The sequence below is a fragment of the Drosophila sulfurigaster genome, chromosome 3 (assembly GCF_023558435.1).
Source record: "Drosophila sulfurigaster albostrigata strain 15112-1811.04 chromosome 3, ASM2355843v2, whole genome shotgun sequence".
In the NCBI taxonomy this organism is placed as follows: domain Eukaryota; kingdom Metazoa; phylum Arthropoda; class Insecta; order Diptera; family Drosophilidae; genus Drosophila; species Drosophila sulfurigaster.
Window position 1 is genome coordinate 24,374,549 of NC_084883.1, and position 19,010 is coordinate 24,393,558.

General features: G+C 40.4%; 3 protein-coding genes across 10 annotated transcripts; 1 reads left to right on the forward strand and 2 right to left on the reverse strand.

The window, feature by feature from the left end:
* Window positions 1-262: 262 nt before the first annotated feature.
* Window positions 263-12,769, forward strand: LOC133841446 (SPARC-related modular calcium-binding protein 1). Of its 7 annotated transcripts, XM_062273942.1 has the most exons (11): window positions 263-380; window positions 5,206-5,584; window positions 8,388-8,601; window positions 9,500-9,978; window positions 10,129-10,243; window positions 10,424-10,753; window positions 10,824-10,975; window positions 11,066-11,331; window positions 11,400-11,534; window positions 11,590-11,729; window positions 11,800-12,769. In XM_062273942.1, the coding sequence occupies exons 2-11, from the start codon at window positions 5,483-5,485 to the stop codon at window positions 11,859-11,861; spliced, it is 1,995 nt and encodes a 664-aa protein (XP_062129926.1). In that variant the 5' UTR covers window positions 263-380; window positions 5,206-5,482; the 3' UTR covers window positions 11,862-12,769. The 7 variants fall into 7 exon arrangements, with proteins under 7 accessions (XP_062129926.1, XP_062129925.1, XP_062129929.1 ...); XM_062273941.1 differs by lacking the exon at window positions 263-380 and having other exon boundaries at window positions 4,911-5,584; XM_062273945.1 differs by lacking the exon at window positions 263-380 and having other exon boundaries at window positions 4,913-5,584; window positions 10,884-10,975.
* LOC133841447 (uncharacterized) lies at window positions 1,367-1,822 on the reverse strand. The gene has a single exon (XM_062273949.1). It carries the CDS (start codon window positions 1,761-1,763, stop codon window positions 1,446-1,448), a length of 318 nt encoding a protein of 105 aa, XP_062129933.1. The 5' UTR covers window positions 1,764-1,822; the 3' UTR covers window positions 1,367-1,445.
* LOC133841445 (nose resistant to fluoxetine protein 6) lies at window positions 12,231-17,740 on the reverse strand. Of its 2 annotated transcripts, none has more exons than XM_062273939.1 (6): window positions 17,648-17,740; window positions 15,243-15,621; window positions 14,333-15,179; window positions 13,910-14,275; window positions 12,582-13,134; window positions 12,231-12,524 (listed from the first exon to the last, which is right to left on the reverse strand). In XM_062273939.1, exons 2-6 carry the CDS (start codon window positions 15,589-15,591, stop codon window positions 12,384-12,386), a joined length of 2,256 nt encoding a protein of 751 aa, XP_062129923.1. In that variant the 5' UTR covers window positions 15,592-15,621; window positions 17,648-17,740; the 3' UTR covers window positions 12,231-12,383. The 2 variants fall into 2 exon arrangements, with proteins under 2 accessions (XP_062129923.1, XP_062129924.1); XM_062273940.1 differs by having other exon boundaries at window positions 17,510-17,732.
* Between the last annotated feature and the right edge of the window lie 1,270 nt (window positions 17,741-19,010).

Below are 19,010 nucleotides of genomic sequence, written 5' to 3' on the forward strand. Positions count from 1 at the left end.
TACATAACAAGCGATTACAGAAGATCAGCATCTGCATCGTAACATATTTCCTACATTATCGATAAATATCGTTTTGGATATGTTGTGTGATGTTGTAAGCGCGCATTTGAATCGTCTTTTAAGTCTCTATATTCAAAAGACATTCCCTCAATTAATCGACCCTCTATCATTGCATGTCAGAGCATTTGTGTGATAATTACTATATGTTAGAAATGTTCAACACTGAAAACTCAAGCCTCAGTGTAAATAGAGAAAGTCTCGCGTGCGGTTCACTTCCTCGATATTGAAGCTGCGTTGGCAAGACACAATTCGCGCTGTCGGCATATGCAATATAATGCAATAAAAGAAAAGCAATCAGCAGCCGGTTTAGTTGCCTACATGTAATCGAGAATTTAACAAATTAATACCCACGACAATCGTAATTTTATAGTAATTCCAATAATGTTTTATTAACAAAAATCGCTTGGAGAGCACGTATAATTGGCGTTAATTGAGCGTGTGTATATGGCTATGTGTTTCGATTCAGAGTTTCTGCTGCTCTTGTGAAGACTGTTCACTCTTTTTCCTCTGGATGTGATGTGTGTTCATTTAATTGATAAGAATAAGCGCTATGAGCTTTGTGTATATGTGTGTCTTTTCATACTACTTTGTGCATACGTAAATGAATATTGCAAAGTGTAGAGCGCTGCCTTTAATTTCATTTGTTTATTCGCATTCAATGTACTATAAGTATACATCATGTGAATGAAATAAACATTTTAGTCTTGCTTCTGATTCGCGGCCGGCAATTTTACCATTTGATGTGATTCTTTGACCCCCATCTGTTAGTTCAGAACTGTCGCGATCAGTCAAAACACGCGATAAGCTTAATTACTTTCGTATTCCTCTAAATTATAATACGTTGAAATTAGCGTCACATCTTAAGTAAATAATTCACAACTCGCGATTTCATGTCAAATTAAAAAGTGTCATGTGTTATTATGAACTCATCGAAAGAAAACTATTGAAACTGTTGATTTTGTTGCGTGTCTTTTACTTGGCTTTTAGCTATGTTATGTGTGTCATACCAAAAGTTGACACTAACAAAATATTATCTTGTTTAATGTTCTGGAAAGCTATGATTCAAAATCTTCAATGATGTGTGCAGAGAGTCTTACATAATATTGACTTCTTTTGACAATATTATATTAATGTACTCATCGAAGAAGTATTAATTCCCATTTGCCTTAGACTTCGAGGTGTGAATAAATAAAATGTGTTTCTCAATAAGACTTTTAGATGAAGAAATTATATATTACATTCTAATATGCATATACAGCGAATACATGCCTTGAAAAAACCCCTTTTTAAATACACTCTGATTTTATTCATTGATTAGTATTTTATCAGAGGATATAATATAATTCATACTCATTTTTAAGTAATATATTGTAGTATATACTTGGTTATTTGCGACGGCAAACGCAAACAACTCTTCGTCCACGTCTAACACAGCGACAGACAGCACGTTTTTGGCGACTTTGCGAGTCCTCAAGTGTCTGATCATCGCTACTTCCTTGCTCCTGGTGAATGAGTTCGTCCATTGCATCAACCAGTTCTAGTGGCTCTGCCACAACTGTCTCGTCCTGCTGCACTTCCCCAACTTCATCCTTGCCAGATAGCTCATCCACTGCGCTTTCAATTTCTGGCTCCTCTTCAAATACTGGTTGAGAGCAAGCCAAAGTTACCAACATGCTCAAAAACAGGACGATTGTAAACTTCATTTCGATGCGAAGGGAGAATCGATATAATACTAATGAATCTCAAGAGGTTTTAATGTTCATCTGTTTAAAATCAAGCTCTTAAATAGTAGATGACCCAGGCTTCATTTGTATACACATTGTGTTAGATAATTGAGGGGACTACCGAAAGGTGATTTTCTTTTAAGATTCTTAGAAATTATGGACACTTTTTATTGTGATATTCGGCCTTTGTTATCTAAGGTCACGTAGTTGTGATTCACTTTATTGAATATAAGTTTGTTCATAAGTACATATTAAAAAACGATATAAATATTAAACAATAGAGCACTCAACTTAGTTGGCAAAACAATAAAGCAAGGTTTTCATTTTTAAAATGTATTTAAGTAGGCAAGTTTCAGGCCTACAAGGCTCAATGAGTTGCTGGTACAGAAGTCCTTTGGATTTTCTATATGCTTACAAACAGAATTTACGATCTCTAAATGCGTTCTTGAGAAATGTTTTTCATTGATGTCCTAAAATGTTTTACCAGCAATATATCTTAAGACACCCACAACTTTTCAATTGATCGAATTTACTGTGATGTTATTTAATATAAAGTTGAATTTACTTATGGTTAATAAGTTAAATTGAAATGAAGAATTAATTAAAATGATACAAAAAAGCTATGAAATTTCAATATATGTTAGATCTAAAGTAGTTCAAAAAATGCAATAAAACATCTTCCTAAAATACAAAGAAAAGAAAAGAATGCGGCAAGTTTCTAAAATAAATATTATGCTTTCTGCGAATTAGATCAATTGATTTGTCTGCATAAATTCACCACACACTCTTCACACTCGAATATGTTTGATTTCTGGTTAAATGTTTAATTATTTTGCGAGTGCGCAAAATTGAATCTTTTACAGATTGATGCTCACACACATACACACACACACATATACAGTTGCAGATACATCAATTCAAGTGCGAGTACAATAAAAACAATTTCAACCGAAAAGTTTCTTCACAAAAAACAAACAGAGAAGAATCGGACAATGATTAGTTAAGTACATGAGCGGGGCGCGTGTTTGTGCCTGTGTATCTCAGTATCTGCATCTGTATCTGTATCCGTATCTGTATCTATTCATATTGTATCTGTGTCCATGTGTGTGTGTGTTTTATTTTCTGTATTTTTGTGTTGTTCTCAGCACACAAACACAATCGTACAACAAACGGGGCTACCAAATGCGTCTTCATCCATGGGTATTATTATTGACACTACTCAAGTGGTTCCTTCTTGTAGGCCTCCCCTGCCCTCCCCTCTCCACCCCCTTTGTCTTGCCTTGCACCTGCCCCTCCCATGTGGATGTCTCTCGTGTTGAGCCCTACTGTGCATGGGCTGTTTACCTTTGTTATCGACGATGTTGTATTGAATTTGGCGTCATACTGTCTGGCAGTTTTACTCGGAGTCTCCGCTGCGTCGCGTCGCGTCTCGTCTCGTTCTCGTGCCCCATCCCGAAACTCCTAATATCTATAGCATGTTCGGCCATAAAAGAAGACCACAAAAATACACGTTGTACAAGCGACCGAAAAACAATGGAACACAAGGGCCAGTCGGGGGCTGAGGCAGACGGAAAGACCAACAGATGGACGGACGGACAGACTGACAGACAGACAGCAGGGCTTGGGACGCTTTCGTTAGCTGCCGTCACACTGTCTGGCAGGTTTCACACAGATACCGATACCGGCAACAACCATCGGCATCGACACCGGCTTCGTCTTCGACTTCGGCTTTGGCTTTGGCATCGACCGGCCTGCCGGTTCGCTCAGACAGCAGCAGCTCTATAAATCACAGACGTGCGACTGCCTGGCGAGAGACAGGAGTTGGCTCAGTCCCAGTCCCAGTCTCAGACTGAGTCTCAGTCTCAGTCCCAGTTCAAGTTGTAGTCCCCCGTCTTAAGCGAGCGAGTACATAGCTCACGTTTTCCTTTTCTCCTTTTACTTGCTTTATTATACCCTGTGAAGTGACGAACAAAAGGGTAGAGTAAACTTGCAGAAGAATTGAATATGACTTAACACAAAGCAAATCCGTTAATCCTTTAACTGTCATAATGCAATTAAAATGCTTCTTCATAGATCTTTACAGATATTGATTGAAACTGAAGCCTTGTCTTTTACCTTATTGCCAAAATATGATACACATTATCATTATCAGTGTGTTGTCAATATTTTGAAACGATGCAAAGTACTGAATAAAGTTATGGATTTTATACAATCTTAAGAGAATGATGTCTAATTTTAGCTCAGACCTGTTTTAGATTGTTATCTATATATATTCTGAAAATTTCATTATATGCAAGCATTTTGCCACTGACATTATGAATCAAGTCTTGAGCTGTTTTACGAGTTCGCTATGCTTGAAAGTGTTTTGCATTTTTTTAGGGACATAATGAGGATTGCAGGGTATCTTCTAGTTGATCGAGCCTTCCTAGAGGACGTCTACTTTTTGCCTTTTGCTAGAGCCACAGCTGGCCAGGCCACAGATCGCTTCGATGATCCCACCAACTGGCATTACCAGTGGCTTGTTTTGTTTTAGGTGTTCGTGTTGTTGATGTTGTTGCTGTTGTTGCTGTTGTTGCTGTGACTGTTGTTGCTGTATTGGTGAGGCAACCTCTTGAGATGTACAAAGGAAGATAAATTTCACACTTGCACACACGCTCACGCAAACACTCAAGCACACACACACGCAGAGAGAGGGAATATCAAAAGTTTTTAAGTGTGTGTGTTTGAGGATCGTCGCTGTCGGACCTTTGTGCTGGCCGCTGTCCAGTCTCGGTCTTCGTCGTCAGCCGTGTGCCGCTGTCTGCCGTGAAAAGAAGGCAAAAGAAAGACAAAAACCAAAAGAAAACCAACGAAAAAGAAAAAGATAAGATATGGCAGTAGACAGCACCAGACATTGTGGCGACATCGGCATTGTCGATGCCCAATGCTGACCAACTGTGCAGAGCTCTGCACGATCATCGTGCTCTCTCTCTCTCTCTCTGGTCGCCTGCGTTCTAGCTCTCTCTCTACTGTTGCTGTTTCGTTCTGTCTTACACACACATGCACACAATCGCAGTCGCTCTCTCGCGAGCCACTTTAGGCCACACTCTCGACCATAATGTGTTCCCGACTACTCCTATTGAACGGCTGGGGTCTCAGTCGTATTTGAAACTTGGCGACGCACGGTTTACTTTTCAGTTTTTCAGTTTTCACTCAATCCAATCGCTGCCGAGTGTGCCAAGTGTGCGAGTGCAAGTGTGTGTGCTGTATATAAATTGTTGCGAATAAACAAACAAACATCAGCAGCAACAACAAGAGCAACAACAATCATAAGTTCATATCAAGCAAAGCATTCATTATACTTGCTTATAAACAAAAATCCCACTCACTGCTAGATCGATACACATACTATATAGTACATACTATATATCCACATCTCTAGCTATACTCAAAACTGGCCAAAAGTCACTAAAAATAGCCGCGGAAATCGATAAATAAATAAAGAAGAGTACACAATTTCTACCACACCTCAGAAAGTTCCTTCTCCTCCCCAAAAAAAACCCAAAAGAAACGAAATTTTAATTGCGACTTGGTGAAAAGAAATAAACTGAAACAAGAGCAAAGAATAATGCAAATAATGTTACGCCAATAATTCGCGACAATTAATAATTGACACAAGCAACAATTAAGCAATACTCACAGCTATTGACAATATTAAAATGTTAGCAAGATGTTCACCCATTGCCCTGCTCCTGGTGCTTCTGATGGTGCTCCAGCTGGCAGACGGCGAAAGGAGTCGAGAGTTTCGCCATAATCAACAGGTAAGTGCAGCACCTTCGATTGAAATACCCTAGAGAAAAGAAGTGTGCAGCCAAGTCCACGACAAAAAAAAAAGAAACCGAAATGAAATAAATAATCAGCGTGTAAATCCCAAGAAAACACTTGAATATTCCAGGTATTAAAAGTGATTTGGTCAGTTTGCTTCCCACCTTGGATTGCCACTACAAATTGTCTACAGACAAGCCAGAGCCTTCAGCCTTTTTTACTCAAAACTTCTTAGTGACTTCTCTGACTCTGAACTCCCCATCTTTCTCCCCCTTCTTAGCTGGTCGCAAAAGTCCTCTTGTTGGCCAGAAGAGGTGCCATGCCGGTTGTTGCCGCCGCGCTGTCTGCTCGAACTCGGCTTGCCGGCAAAACTTTTGCCATTCCCCATCCTCCTGCTCCTCCTCCTCCTTCTCGTCAATGTCCCCAACTCGTCCCCGATTCCCATTCCCATTTCCCACATTCGCAATCTGCGTTGGGTTTTTGTTTTTGTTTCATCTGCCGACGAACGTGTTTTGAAGAACGCGCAATGAGCGCGAAGAGGCGAAAATAAAAATGGGCAAAGCAAAAGAACTGAGATGTAAAATATAAAAATGGTCACAAGTCAAAAGCGTTTTGGGCCTCTTTTTTGCTGACTGTGGGGGCAGGTAGCCTCTGTAGTCTCTGAAGTAAGCCCTAGGTAGCCAGCCAGTCAGGTCTTCAAGTGTGGGAACCAAGAGACTCACCGAGAGAGAGAGAGAGAGTGGGAGAATGAGACGGAGATTTGCCATTACCAATGTCCAGTATTCAGTATTCAGTATTCAGCATGCAGTGCCATTGGCATTGCCCATTGCCCATTGCCACTAAGCTGTCTGATGATGACAAAGTGTGAAGCCGTATTTTAAGTGTTGCTCTTTCTGATTCGTGTTCTCGCTCGCTGTTGTTCTCAATTGGATTGAGGTCTACGCTTTTGTCCGTGAAACAGCTCCAGTCTCCAGTCGCGAGAATCGAGAATCGAGTCTCCAATCCCCACGAGCGTGAGAACTGTCAGTCAATAATTTTGTCGTTATCGTCGTAACAATCCTTGAACTCTTTCCACACACACACACATACTCTCAGAACATACTCGTATATCAAGTATGTGTCTCAAACACAGGGTGACTCGATACTTATATCGATGATATATATCATATTATGTCTGGCACGTTTTGGGATAACGCCCTATTTCAAACTGACAAATGCCATTTGCATTCCCAATTAGAAATAACGCGATTCATTGGCGCCTTCCCTTCTTGGTATCGATGTCGCGTCCCCCCACACACCCAAATGCCCGACCTCCCTCTCTGCAGTTGCCATTCCTGGAACCCCTGGCATCCAGTTGCAATTGCAAACACATATTCACTTATTGCTTATTCAAGCAATCGCTGCAATTTTGGATGAGTGTTACGCTTCTTTTTTTTAGTGTGTTTTGGCTAAAGTATCTGACAACAAGCTGCGATTCACCTGTTAAATGTTCGCAGTCAGGTGATCCGATTACTGCTGAGCGTGTGCTTCAAAAGTCGGCCAGTCAGAATTGACCAATGTTACTATTGCAAGCTGACAGACTCAAAGCGTCAATTGTTTTGTCTATTATAACATTTCCGTTTGGGTTTCAGTTTCGAACTAATTTTCTAACTTATAGTCTACTAAATATAGAAACTTATTTTCAAAAAGGATAACCTAATTTGTGAGGTTAGGAACATGGAATGAAACACGAACATGAATGAAATAGATCTTAGCTAATAAATACAACTGACCTAATAAATTAATTGGGAAAACAAATACTTATTAATTCGTTATGATTAATAATAAAAAATTTTCCTTTTTATTTAATTTTGTAGTTAGGATTTGAAGATATCAAATTCGAAAATATGAAAGAAAATGTAAAACTTTCGGTATCTAAGAAGGCAAGATACTACATTACAAAGTTAACTTTTATTAAAATTAATATTAAATTATTAAAATATCAAATGTACAACATGTCTAAAGCATTAAAATTAGTTGTAAACGCTTAATTGAAAAGTTTGGTTAGGAACATGAAATGGAACGTGAAAATACGCAGTGGAATAGTTCAATAAAAACATTCAACTACAAATTGGTAATGTGCTCGCTATCTTATAACAACTTCAGAGCCATTTGCAATGTCATAATTTTGACTTCCAACAACTTGTAGCTAATTAATGTCATAAAATTTGAAGTTTATCTAAAGAGTCACAGACTAGCAAAAGCCGCTGCACTGACAAAAAAACAAAAAAAAACGCAAGTAATACGCAATGGATGAAGTGAAAAAAAAAGCAAAACACGAAAAAGTTTTAATAACTTTTTGGACTAAACAAGAATCTGCGCACTCAGCAGGCAACACAGTCTGGCCAATGGCCATAATTTTTGGTCAATTTCGTTGTGGCGATTTTATTTTGGTTGGCTAGCTAGCTGGCTGGGAATTGGTAGACATTCAAATGGTAGCAGAGCTGGCTACGCGATGCTATGCAAGTTATGGCCTGACCACTTTGATTTTCATATTAGCCACGTTTCGACGGCTCCTTCCTACACCTCAATCTCCCCCTCTCTCTCTCTCTGTCTCTCTCCCTGGTTAAGTGTCGTGAATGCAACTGATTCGTATTCATGCCGTTGATCGAGACGACTGCGACTTGAATTTGGCGACCATAAATGTAATAAATCATTTAACGCGTGTTTGATATTATTTACGATTTTGGTCCGTAATCGCATACGGCACATACTTCTCACCTGTCCACTTCTCACACCTCGCCTTTCCATCTCTTCCAGTCACAATCACAGTCACCGCCACCACAATCCCAATCGCAGTCGCAGGCGTTGTCGCTGTCGCTCTCGGAATGCGCCGCCAAGCAGGGGGAGTGCGACGACAGCGAGGGTCCCGTTTGTGGCACCGATGATCAGACCTATCCCACGAGGTGTCACCTGCAGCGGGTCCAGTGCAGCGGTCACCAGGTCAGCCTCAAGCATCGCGGCAACTGCAAGGGTAAGAAACATATTTCACCTCGATATGACAATGCTAGTAAAATAATGCAAATTGGGCATAATTTTCTTCGAGGTTGATTTCAAATTGTCCTATAAAATCTGATATATATTGTGATTTATTGATATTCTTTATAATTTAAGCAATAACATAACGTAACATAACGTAACTATATTTTATCTTTGAATCAAATGTTAAAAATGTAAACTTAAATTTAAATGTTTATTGCCTTTAAATTAATGAGTCTAATTACTCTGGGTTATCACTATTAATTTGTAATTTATTTATTATCTTAATAGAATCAAGCTATAAAGTAGCATAATTTTCTCCTTTAATCAAATATTTAAAATTTAATCTTAAACTTTACTTTTAATCCCTTTAAATGAATTTATCAAATACTCTAGGTTATCACTAATAATTAGTCTATATTAAAAAGGTTATTTTAATTGCTTAGACACTTTTAAATTTCATTATTAATTTATGGATAACTTAAATTAATTTTCACATTTACCCTATAAACATATTCAGATTCTTTTTAAAATTCACTCTTTTATTTCCCCTGTAAGTGTTTTTTTTTTTAATTTCTGCATCTTTTTCAAATGTGGCTAGTCGAAGAGTAAAAAGGCATTGTAAATTTAATTTATTATTTTCTTCAAGGGTTTTGTTAGAAATTTCCCTCTTAAAGTAAAGCTTAAAAATTTATTTTTTTTATTTAATTTTCACGAATTCTATTGAAAGATACTTTAAGTCTTTTTAAAATGAACTTTTTTGCTTGCCTAATTATTTTTCTAGGAGGAAATAAATATAGTAAAATTGCTTTCTATTTACTAAAATGGAATTATTTCTTTTAAATTTAACTGAACATCGTTTTAAATGAAATATACTTTCAATCTTCTCTCAGGCTGCCTAGCTGCGCTGCAGTACGCTGTCCGGGAGAGCGTCCGCAAGCCGAAAATCTTCCTGCCCCGGTGTCGCAGCGATGGCAACTATGCGGCGGTGCAGTGTCTGACCGGCACGGGATGCTGGTGCAGCGACAGCAATGGGCATCCCATCAAGGATACTTCGAGGCGTCGGGGCAAGCCCAAGTGCGGACAGTATAAGAGGAATAATCGCCGCCGGTCGCCGCCACGCCCCGATATGGATGCGGCCAATAGCAGCGAGGGAGGCGGATCGGGACATCGGAGTTGCAGTAAAACGGATCGCATGGCATTCAACAATCATCTAATCGAAGTGTTTCGCAGTGAAATGCTGCGCATTGGCAAATTGACAGCGGCCAGCGATGCCGCTGTGTTGGATTGGAAGTTTACGCAGTTGGATGGGAGTCGCAATCAGTTGCTGGACAGGCAAGAAGTGCGTGAGCTGAAGAAGCTCTTGAAGCGGGTAAGTAGCTGTCGCCGTCTGCCACATGCCTTGTAGACGTCAAAGTCTATGTCAGCGTCAGCGTCAATGTCAATTGAGTCCCCTAAGGCTACACCCACTTAACCAGTAATCGTATCGTATTTCGTATGCACCACCACATGACACACTCAGGCGGTGAAGCCCAGACGATGTGGACGTGCCTTTGGCAAGTACTGCGATGTCAACAGAGACGATAGCCTGTCGCGCCTGGAGTGGAGCAACTGCCTGGCCAAAGATGCCAGCCAACGTAAGTAGTCGCCCCAGTTTTGTTTTCCTACTGAGCATGAGCATCGCCCAAAATACGAATGGGGAATGCATGAAAACTTGCATGAAAAGTGCATGAAAAGTCATGGCATGTTAGTTTAGCAAAGGGAGCAAGTGTATGTGTTTGTGTGTGTCTATCATTTGTATCATCATTCCTATGCAGGTAAAACGACAGTTAACACACTGAACAGCAGCTCAACATCCAGCTTGAGCCCTCCTCGTCGCACACACTACACAGATCTCAACATTCATCACACAAACACCCATCAAGATCATACGAATACCAATATTATTGGAACCATCAGCAGCAGCAGCAGCAATAGCAACAACAATCGTGGTGGTGGCGGTGGCGTTAACCAACTCAGTGTCCATCATCCGAATGATTTTGGCAACGAGAGTGAGGAGCACGAGGATGATTATATTGGCGAGGATGAGGATGAGAGCATGTCACATTCAAGCACATCCCCAGTGGGATATCCCAAGTCATTTAATTGTACGTACTTGTCGGGCTCTGAACTAACCTATAATCGATTTGAGTAATACTTGAAGTAACATCCACTTAGCGCTTGGCAAGCTTTCAAAGGGCAAAATCGAATCTATTCTAATGGACCTCTCCTCCACAGTTCTGAATCCCAAGGATGAGACAGCGAACAATGAGAGCGAAGGAGAGGCCAATTGCTGGACGGATCAGGAGCTGGCACGCGAGGAACAGCGCGTAAGTGCGATTTGGAGACAACACACAGCCAACACTTCCACCTCCCCACTACCCCATTGAGTGCAATATAACGATATTGTTAATTTGCAGCATGGCGGCAATAGCTCCTTCTATGTGCCCGAGTGCATGGCCGATGGTCGCTATAAGCGTGTCCAGTGCTACAGCTCCATCTGCTGGTGTGTCAATGAGGAAACGGGCAAGAGTATAACGGGAACCTTTGGCCAAAAGCGACCGCAATGCGATGAAGTGACCGCTGTGCGACCCATGAAGGGTTGCACGGGACCACGAAAGACGCAGTTCCTCAAGGAGCTGAAAGAGTTTCTCAACACAAAAGTGCTGCCCAGCAGTAATACAGGGTAAGACAGCACAACAGAGATCTTTTGTCTGTTAATACTATTAATAAATGTATTTCATTTACTGACAGCCGTGACTCGACCTTGTGGAAGTCGGAAGATGAACGCATTGCCACGCTGAGTTTTGTGTTTTTGGACAAGAACAAGAACAAGTCGTGGGAGCGCAAGGAATGGAAGGTCTTCCGAGATCTGGTCACCAGCGCCAGGTAATTAAAAAGTTGCCCTGCTCAATTATTTTGATTAATCACTTTTGGGTTGCAGCAATTTGAATAAATGTGGCAAGAAAATGCCTCGTTACTGTGATGTGAATGGCGATAAGAAGATCTCATTATCCGAGTGGGTCAACTGTCTACAGTCCCAGCGAGTGGAGATTACAACCACAGCGAAGCCGCCACAGTCAAGTGAGTGGAAAAATGTCTGAATATACGATTTACAAGTAACATTTAACATATTTAATGTATATTTTTTTAGATGAAATGGGCACGTCCCGGCTTCAGGGATCAAATCCGCTGGAGCAATATCTTAAAGATTAGTTTATAGTGGAAGAAATGTTGCTTGTTTTGTGCTGCTACTCATTAGATGTCGTCGTGCCATGTTGCGTGGAGAAAGGAGCTTTGAATATATCCACCCACTCATATACACACACACTCACTCACCCACACATACACACACTCACATTCCTAGCATATAGATTCTACGATTTACATGTATATGTAATTAGTGTTGTAAATATTATTCGATATATAAATGTTTAGGTTAATTGTAAGATTGTGCGCACTCAATTCAAATTCATTTACATTGGCGGGCATGCTAACATTCTGTAAACGCCAGTTAACAGAGCTCTGTTAACGCACATGCGAGTCTCAACGCAGTTATCGATAACAGCAAAAAAGAAACGGAAATCGAATTTAAGATCGTAGACTCCTTTATTTGGCAGAAGTTAATACTACTAATTATACGGACTATGCTTGCAAATTTATATACAGAGGAAACATTAAGCTAAACGCACTAGGTTGTTTATAAAGCCATGTTCATAGAACAGAGTTGATCACACGTTACGTAGTTTTTGGTTTACTATTGTTGCTGTTGCGCTTCATCAACAAACTGGACAAATTGCTGTAGGGCAACTCAAATGCCATTGAGTACACAAGCGACACCAGATAGACAATCATCATAAAGCCGCAAGCAACAACGCACTAAAAGTATAAATTAGCATTAAGTATATAAAACAACATTTAAAAGCAATTACTTACCATCATAAAACCATCAACATGAGTGCTGGCAGTTGTAAGACTGAAGACAAGTGAGATTACCAATGGATTCAGCAGATAGATGGCATATGTCAGCCGATTGAAGTGCTGAAAGATGGGAGCCTCCAGCAGGCGAGACCACCAAACACCGCTTCCCTTGGAGCTGCGCGAAATCATCCAGCAAATACACATTGAAAACAACACTCGGCCAAGGGCAAACAATAAAATTGTAATCAGATAGCCCAAATCTCGTTTAACCGTTGAAAACAGGCAGATCATGAAGCCAACAAGACTAAAGTGCCAATAGAAACGCTCCTTCCGATCACTCAATTTTGACTCCTTCGCCTGCTGTTTTCGCTCATGCAAGCGCCAAGCAGCAATGGCCCCAACGATGTAGGGAACAACGCGAACAAAGGAGCTGGTATAGATATGGGAGCCGGTGGCATAAAACGCGTCAAAGGAGAACTCAAAGTTGTGCTTGATGCCAATGCCAATCGACCAGACGAGGGAGGCCAACAGCGTGGAAATTGTCACTTGCTTAGCCAACTTGGGACGCCTTCAGAAAGAGAGGGAGAGAGAGAGAGAATAATGTGATAAGTAAACAAACAAGTAAGAAAGCTAAAGTCGGGTGTGCTCGACTGTGAGATACCCGCACAATAATAAAACCAAAACAGTGCAGTATACATTTAAATATATACCAAATTAATGTACCTCAAAATTAATAAAAGTGTCCAAATGGAACATTGTGCATATTAATATATTACGACATTCAAAATATACCATAGAGTGTAAAATATCCTAGATTGTCAGCCAAAGCAACTAAGACCCGATTGCGGTAGTCGTTTTTGCCCATACAAAAGTATTTCTTTAATTATACAATTTTTATCGATTTGGGGGGGGGTGGAAGTGAGCGTGAGGTGAAAGTTTGAAGCAAACTTAATATAAGTGAAAACATAACAAGTGATGTCGAAAAAAAATTATATTTCTATCTCTAACAGACTCTGAGATCTGGGTGTTCATATAGACGGACGGACAGACAGACAGACTTCTCGGGTAGCGGGTATAAAAATTATATATTTATCTCTTATAGTCTCTGAGATCTGAAGGTGTACATACACACGGACGGACAGACAGACAGACGAACAAACAGACAGAGGGACATGGCTATATCGTCTCGGCTGTTCACGCTGATCAAGAATAACATATATATACTGTATAGGGTCGGAGATGTTTCCTTATGCCTGTTACATTCATTTTATGGAGACACAAAGATATTATACTCTTATTCATTATGGGTAGCTGTTATAATCAAAGTCACAACTGGTACTCACTTGGCATAGAGAAATAAGACACCATTAGCCAGCAGAAAGAATTGCATGTCACAGGCCAGACTCCAGCTCCAGTTTAGGCACATCTCCTGATGCTCAAACAGATTCTGTATGAAGAAGAGATTACGCCACCAATGTTGAGCACACAGCTCATCGAAGCGATCATAGATGTGATAGACTGAAGTGTCACCGATGTAGGCAAATGCCAAGTCAACGCTACCCATGACAATCAGATAGAGAGGTCCAATGCGCAGATAGCGATGGAAGAGCAACTTGCCATACAACTTGGCATTGGCCAGCAGACCATTCTGACGCACTACCTCCATTTGCTGTGTGTTGCGCATAAAGTTGTAGACCTGCAGAAAGCCACTACAAAAAGAAAGAGTTTAATATAGGTTAATAATGATGTTCCTTTCCTTAACTCACCTGATGGTGAAGAAGACATCCACCAGCAAGGGAGCCGAAGAGAGGTACTGCAATCCGAACTTCTCCGCATAGGAGATGAGCTGCGCCTTGTTGTTGATGGTGAAATACATGTACCAGAACACATGGAAGACTAGCAACCAAATGGCGCACACCGAACGCACTCCATTGAGCAAAGGAATCTCCTGGGCACTCGTCTCCCGCACTGCACAAATCTTGCGCCAATTGCTGCTCACATCGTAGCAGCTGACAAAGTTCTGCAGTGGCTGCCACTTGAGCAGCGAGTGCAATGCTCGCCACATTTCCGACTCCACTGGCGCCAGTCCAGCATCCACATCATCGCCCTCCGGGGGCAGCTTCTTGGCCACTTTCAGCTGTTGGGCACAAAGCATAAAAGCACAAGTGACCAGAACAGCGCCAGCCAAAAGTTTGAAGCTCGGGCGATCGTAGAATCCCTGGCGCAGTTGCAGATCCTTCATGTACAGGACTTCGGGACGCAGCTCAAAGACTTCGTTATCCATGTAACTGCTGGCCAAATAATCGCCAGTCAGCGCCTTGATCTCAGTGGACTGACAAGCGCTGGGCAAGCACAGACCGATGTGTAGCACTTGTTCCGGCATGAGTTTGATCTCCACCTGCCACGGCGAACTGTGACTCAGATAAACCACCCGATAGTCCATAGCAAAGGGCGCCTGCTGTGTGATCAGTCCATAGTGCATGACACGCTCATAGTTCTGAGACAAAGTTACGCCCACAGGACGTTGGACGGCACGACAGGCGTCCCGACTGCCCAGCCAATAGTTTTGGCCAAAGACGAAGCCCGACGACTTGCTGCCCGATGCATCGAGTACTTTAAGAGATACGAAAGCGCTTTTTAGGGTTATAGCAAGGAAAGGGAAACACAGTAACAAACCTTTCATGGCCCAAGGCTGTTTGCCCAGGACTCCGCGTTGCACGTGCTTCAGCTGGGCGTGGCAAACAGCATTCACATTGCTCACATTCGCAACCTCTGCGAGGCCATAGATGATGGAGCTGCGTGCCAAGTGTGCATCATGTCCATCCGCCTCCTTGACTGGCTGCTGTGGCACAGTTGCCAACGGTGGCAGTGGCAACGACCAGACATTTGTGGCATTGAGTGTGTTGAGTCGAAATCGCTGCAGTTGCAACGTCGAATCGTTGAGCTCAGCTTGAGAGTTGCCAAGCTGCAGGAGGAGTAGAAGTAAAGCCGCAGCTAAAACTTTTCCGCATCCGCGTCTGTTCATGGCGACAAAGCGGTTCAACGGAGAATGTAACTGCAAGCGAGCAATGAATAGGAGCATTGTCATGAATATATTCGAGTCAAGTGTACTTCAAATGTGCCATTACAAATGCTAACAAATGCTTTTACCGGTCATACAGGGCGTACTACAATATATACAAATACAATTAGTGGCTGGATGATTGCTTAGTTAGTAGGGTTATAGCACTTGCAACCCGACCTCTTAACTGGCTTCATTCATTAAACAACAACAAATAGTACAGCTAGACTCGGACTCTTTATGTGTCGACACCCCATTTACGATAACTGTTATCCACAACGTGAATACAACGAGTGTGAGTGTGAATGCGAATGTGAGATGGGTGCCCATTAAGTGGTAAATTCGTTCATGACAATGGTCATAGAGATCGAACGGGTTTCCGACTGCAAGGCAAACAAATCAAGTTCAAATATCAATTACCCCTTTGCCCACTCATTAGGACTTAAGTGCGTTCCAAGGTCAGCTATATACTATATACGATACTATACTATAGATAGTTAACTTACAAACGTGTCGAAATATACTTATATGTTGCATTGGATTAGTTTTATAGCCCCCCCATTGGAGAGGTGAAAAAATAAAAATAAAATAATACAAAAAAAAAGTAGAAAACAAAATAGTAGACATAAAATCACAAGTCACTCGAAGGTTAATTGGGGTGTCTGTCAAATTCGTACTGCCAATTTAAGTCTCAATACGCATGTCCACGATTGATTCGTGAAATCTCCGAATATAACAAAAACAAAAACAATAAAAAAAAACAGAAGAAGAGCTCTTTACAATCAACAAAGACTAATTACCCAAAAGAGGCTTGCTTGTTTATCAATCCTCAAATCTTAAATGTCATTTCTCGAGTATTCATTTATTATTTGCGAGTATTTTGGGAGCTAAAGCTAATTACCAATTTCTTTTAGAATTCAATACGATCTATACGGTGTTTTGGCATGTTCCTTAATTCTGGGTAAATACTCATCCCATTTCATTAATTATGAGCATTATTTACACAATTGTTCAAACTACACGCGAATGAGAAATGAGTTATTGATAGAGATGTGGAGATTTGAAGTTGATGATTTTGTTCAGCGCGTGTGTGTGACATGTGCAAAAAAAAAACACACACACAAAATCCATGAATCCATGAATCCATGAAATGACCATAAAACCAAATATACATAACAAATACAACTACATATTATAGTTGGCATATATATTTGAGTTTTTGCAGTGTGACATGGTTTCGCTGTAAGTTTTTTTTGTTTTTCTTGAAATTTGTATTTTGGACCAGGCCCGTTTCGATAGCTGCTTAGTTAATTGGTTTTCGATGAAACCGAAACTGAAGCTGAAGTTGAAACCATTTCAAGGCCAAGCGCCGCCTTTGGGTTTTGCATCTCTTTTACTTTATAGCTATAAACATATTTGATGCAAATGAGCCGGCGCCTTCGCATTTTCGCTGGCATCCGTTTCAATAATGCCCATTTTTAGCAAGTTTTGGTTGATAAACAATGCTGTTGCAATCTTTTATCATATTTGTCATTTCATTGTCGATTCACGCACAATCAATACGCTTATGATAGGCGTTATTCACTGACAACTCACAACTCAAACGGAACTTGAGCTTATATTAAATACATTTTGTTGCCCACCAAGTATATGGATTATATTTACTCGAGTGATAAGAGGATTTACAATATACGGCATTGGGTCAGTTACATTGAGAGATTATTATTAATGAATAATTTTTATAGAATTATGTATTTGTTTTCAACTCAATTGATTATTACGACTTGTGAACTTTGAGATTGAGCTATACTTGAGCATTTCAGTTCACAAATCTTGCGAAATTTTCGTCACTTTCGTTGAAATGAGTCGTTAATCTTTTCACCTTTGTGCTCTATATGTTATGTCTTCACTTTATTTCTGGAGCAATCGTTAGTGTTCATTAAACGAAGAGCAAAGGAAATAACAAAAAAAAAACTGTGCAACTTTGGTATATCTCAATAAAACGTCACAAAAAACCCACATTAAAACTTAATCTAAATTCGCTTAATTTTTGCTTGGGTTGCGCACGTTCGCGTTCACGTCCGAGTTTGAGGTTTACCGAGAAACTGTTGCGCCCTGCGTCTCGTCGTCGATCATTTATAAACTCAGCGACCGAATGGCAGCACGTGAACCGAACAGGTAGCTACAGCACAGCATCAAACATCAGCAGCAGCAGCAGTAACAACAACAACAACAACAACGACAACAGCCGATGCTTTGTCGCTACAAGAGATCGAGCGCGACAACAACAACCATAACACTTCATCATCAGCGCCATCAAAACAAAAGGCGATAGTACCTCTCGCAGTCGTATGCAAAACGTTTTCAGGTTTCTTCTTAGCATGTCTTTATTTTTTTCGTAACCATTTCATTTGTTGTCATTGCGTTGCCTCTCTTTCTCTTTCGCTTACTCTCTCTCCCCATCAACGGCAATTACCGGCGGGTGTGCATATGTTCATACACACATACATACATACATATATCTTTTAAGTTTGCGCTGTCTCTGGATGATTGAAAGTTCTTCACAAGGTGAGCATGCAGTTCTTGTTTCACATTGAAAATCCGTTCATTGCTCTGACTGGCTGATAATCGGTTATAGCTGTTTCCGCAAACGGCGAAGGTGTGGTCGAAATTTAGCTTGTTTAGAGGGCACTCACTAAATTGAACCCTTTATCAAGTATTCAATTAAATTGTCTCCATAGGGGCATCTTAATGGGTAATGTACCATTTTCTGGCGCTTCACAAAATTGTTTTTCTTATTGAATTACTTCTTTCCTCTTTTCTTTATCGCAAACACAGTTTAAAACTTAATTTCCAAAAATTAACTGAAAATCGCGCTAACGTCTGATATGCATAATTCTTACAAATTAACTGAAAATGGCGTTAACGTCTGATAACTGGAATGCACAAATTTTAAAATCTTACAGTTGTGCTAAAAGCAGCAGTCTGGCAACACTGGTGTATATTAATGGCAGCATTGTGACCAGGGCGGCAGTAGTACCGTTGTGCAGTGTGACCAAAAATAAAATACACTATTTTTGAACACTCGTTTTATTTAATAAAGAAAATTCTTGACATGCTTTTTAAAAATATGATTATTTTCACATTCATTTTATCGATTTCCAGCCAAACAAGTTCTACATTCAAAATGTTGTATATATTTACCAAATTTGCTTGCTCCCCTTTATCCCCATTAAAGTGATCTTTGTTTATTAAAAAACTAATTTGATAGCAGAATTTATTCAAAAATAAATAATTCCAAACAATTAAATTACCTGGTTGAACTCATCAGAGCATATAAAAATTACACAAAACATCGATACATCGCAAGTGCCAATCGATGT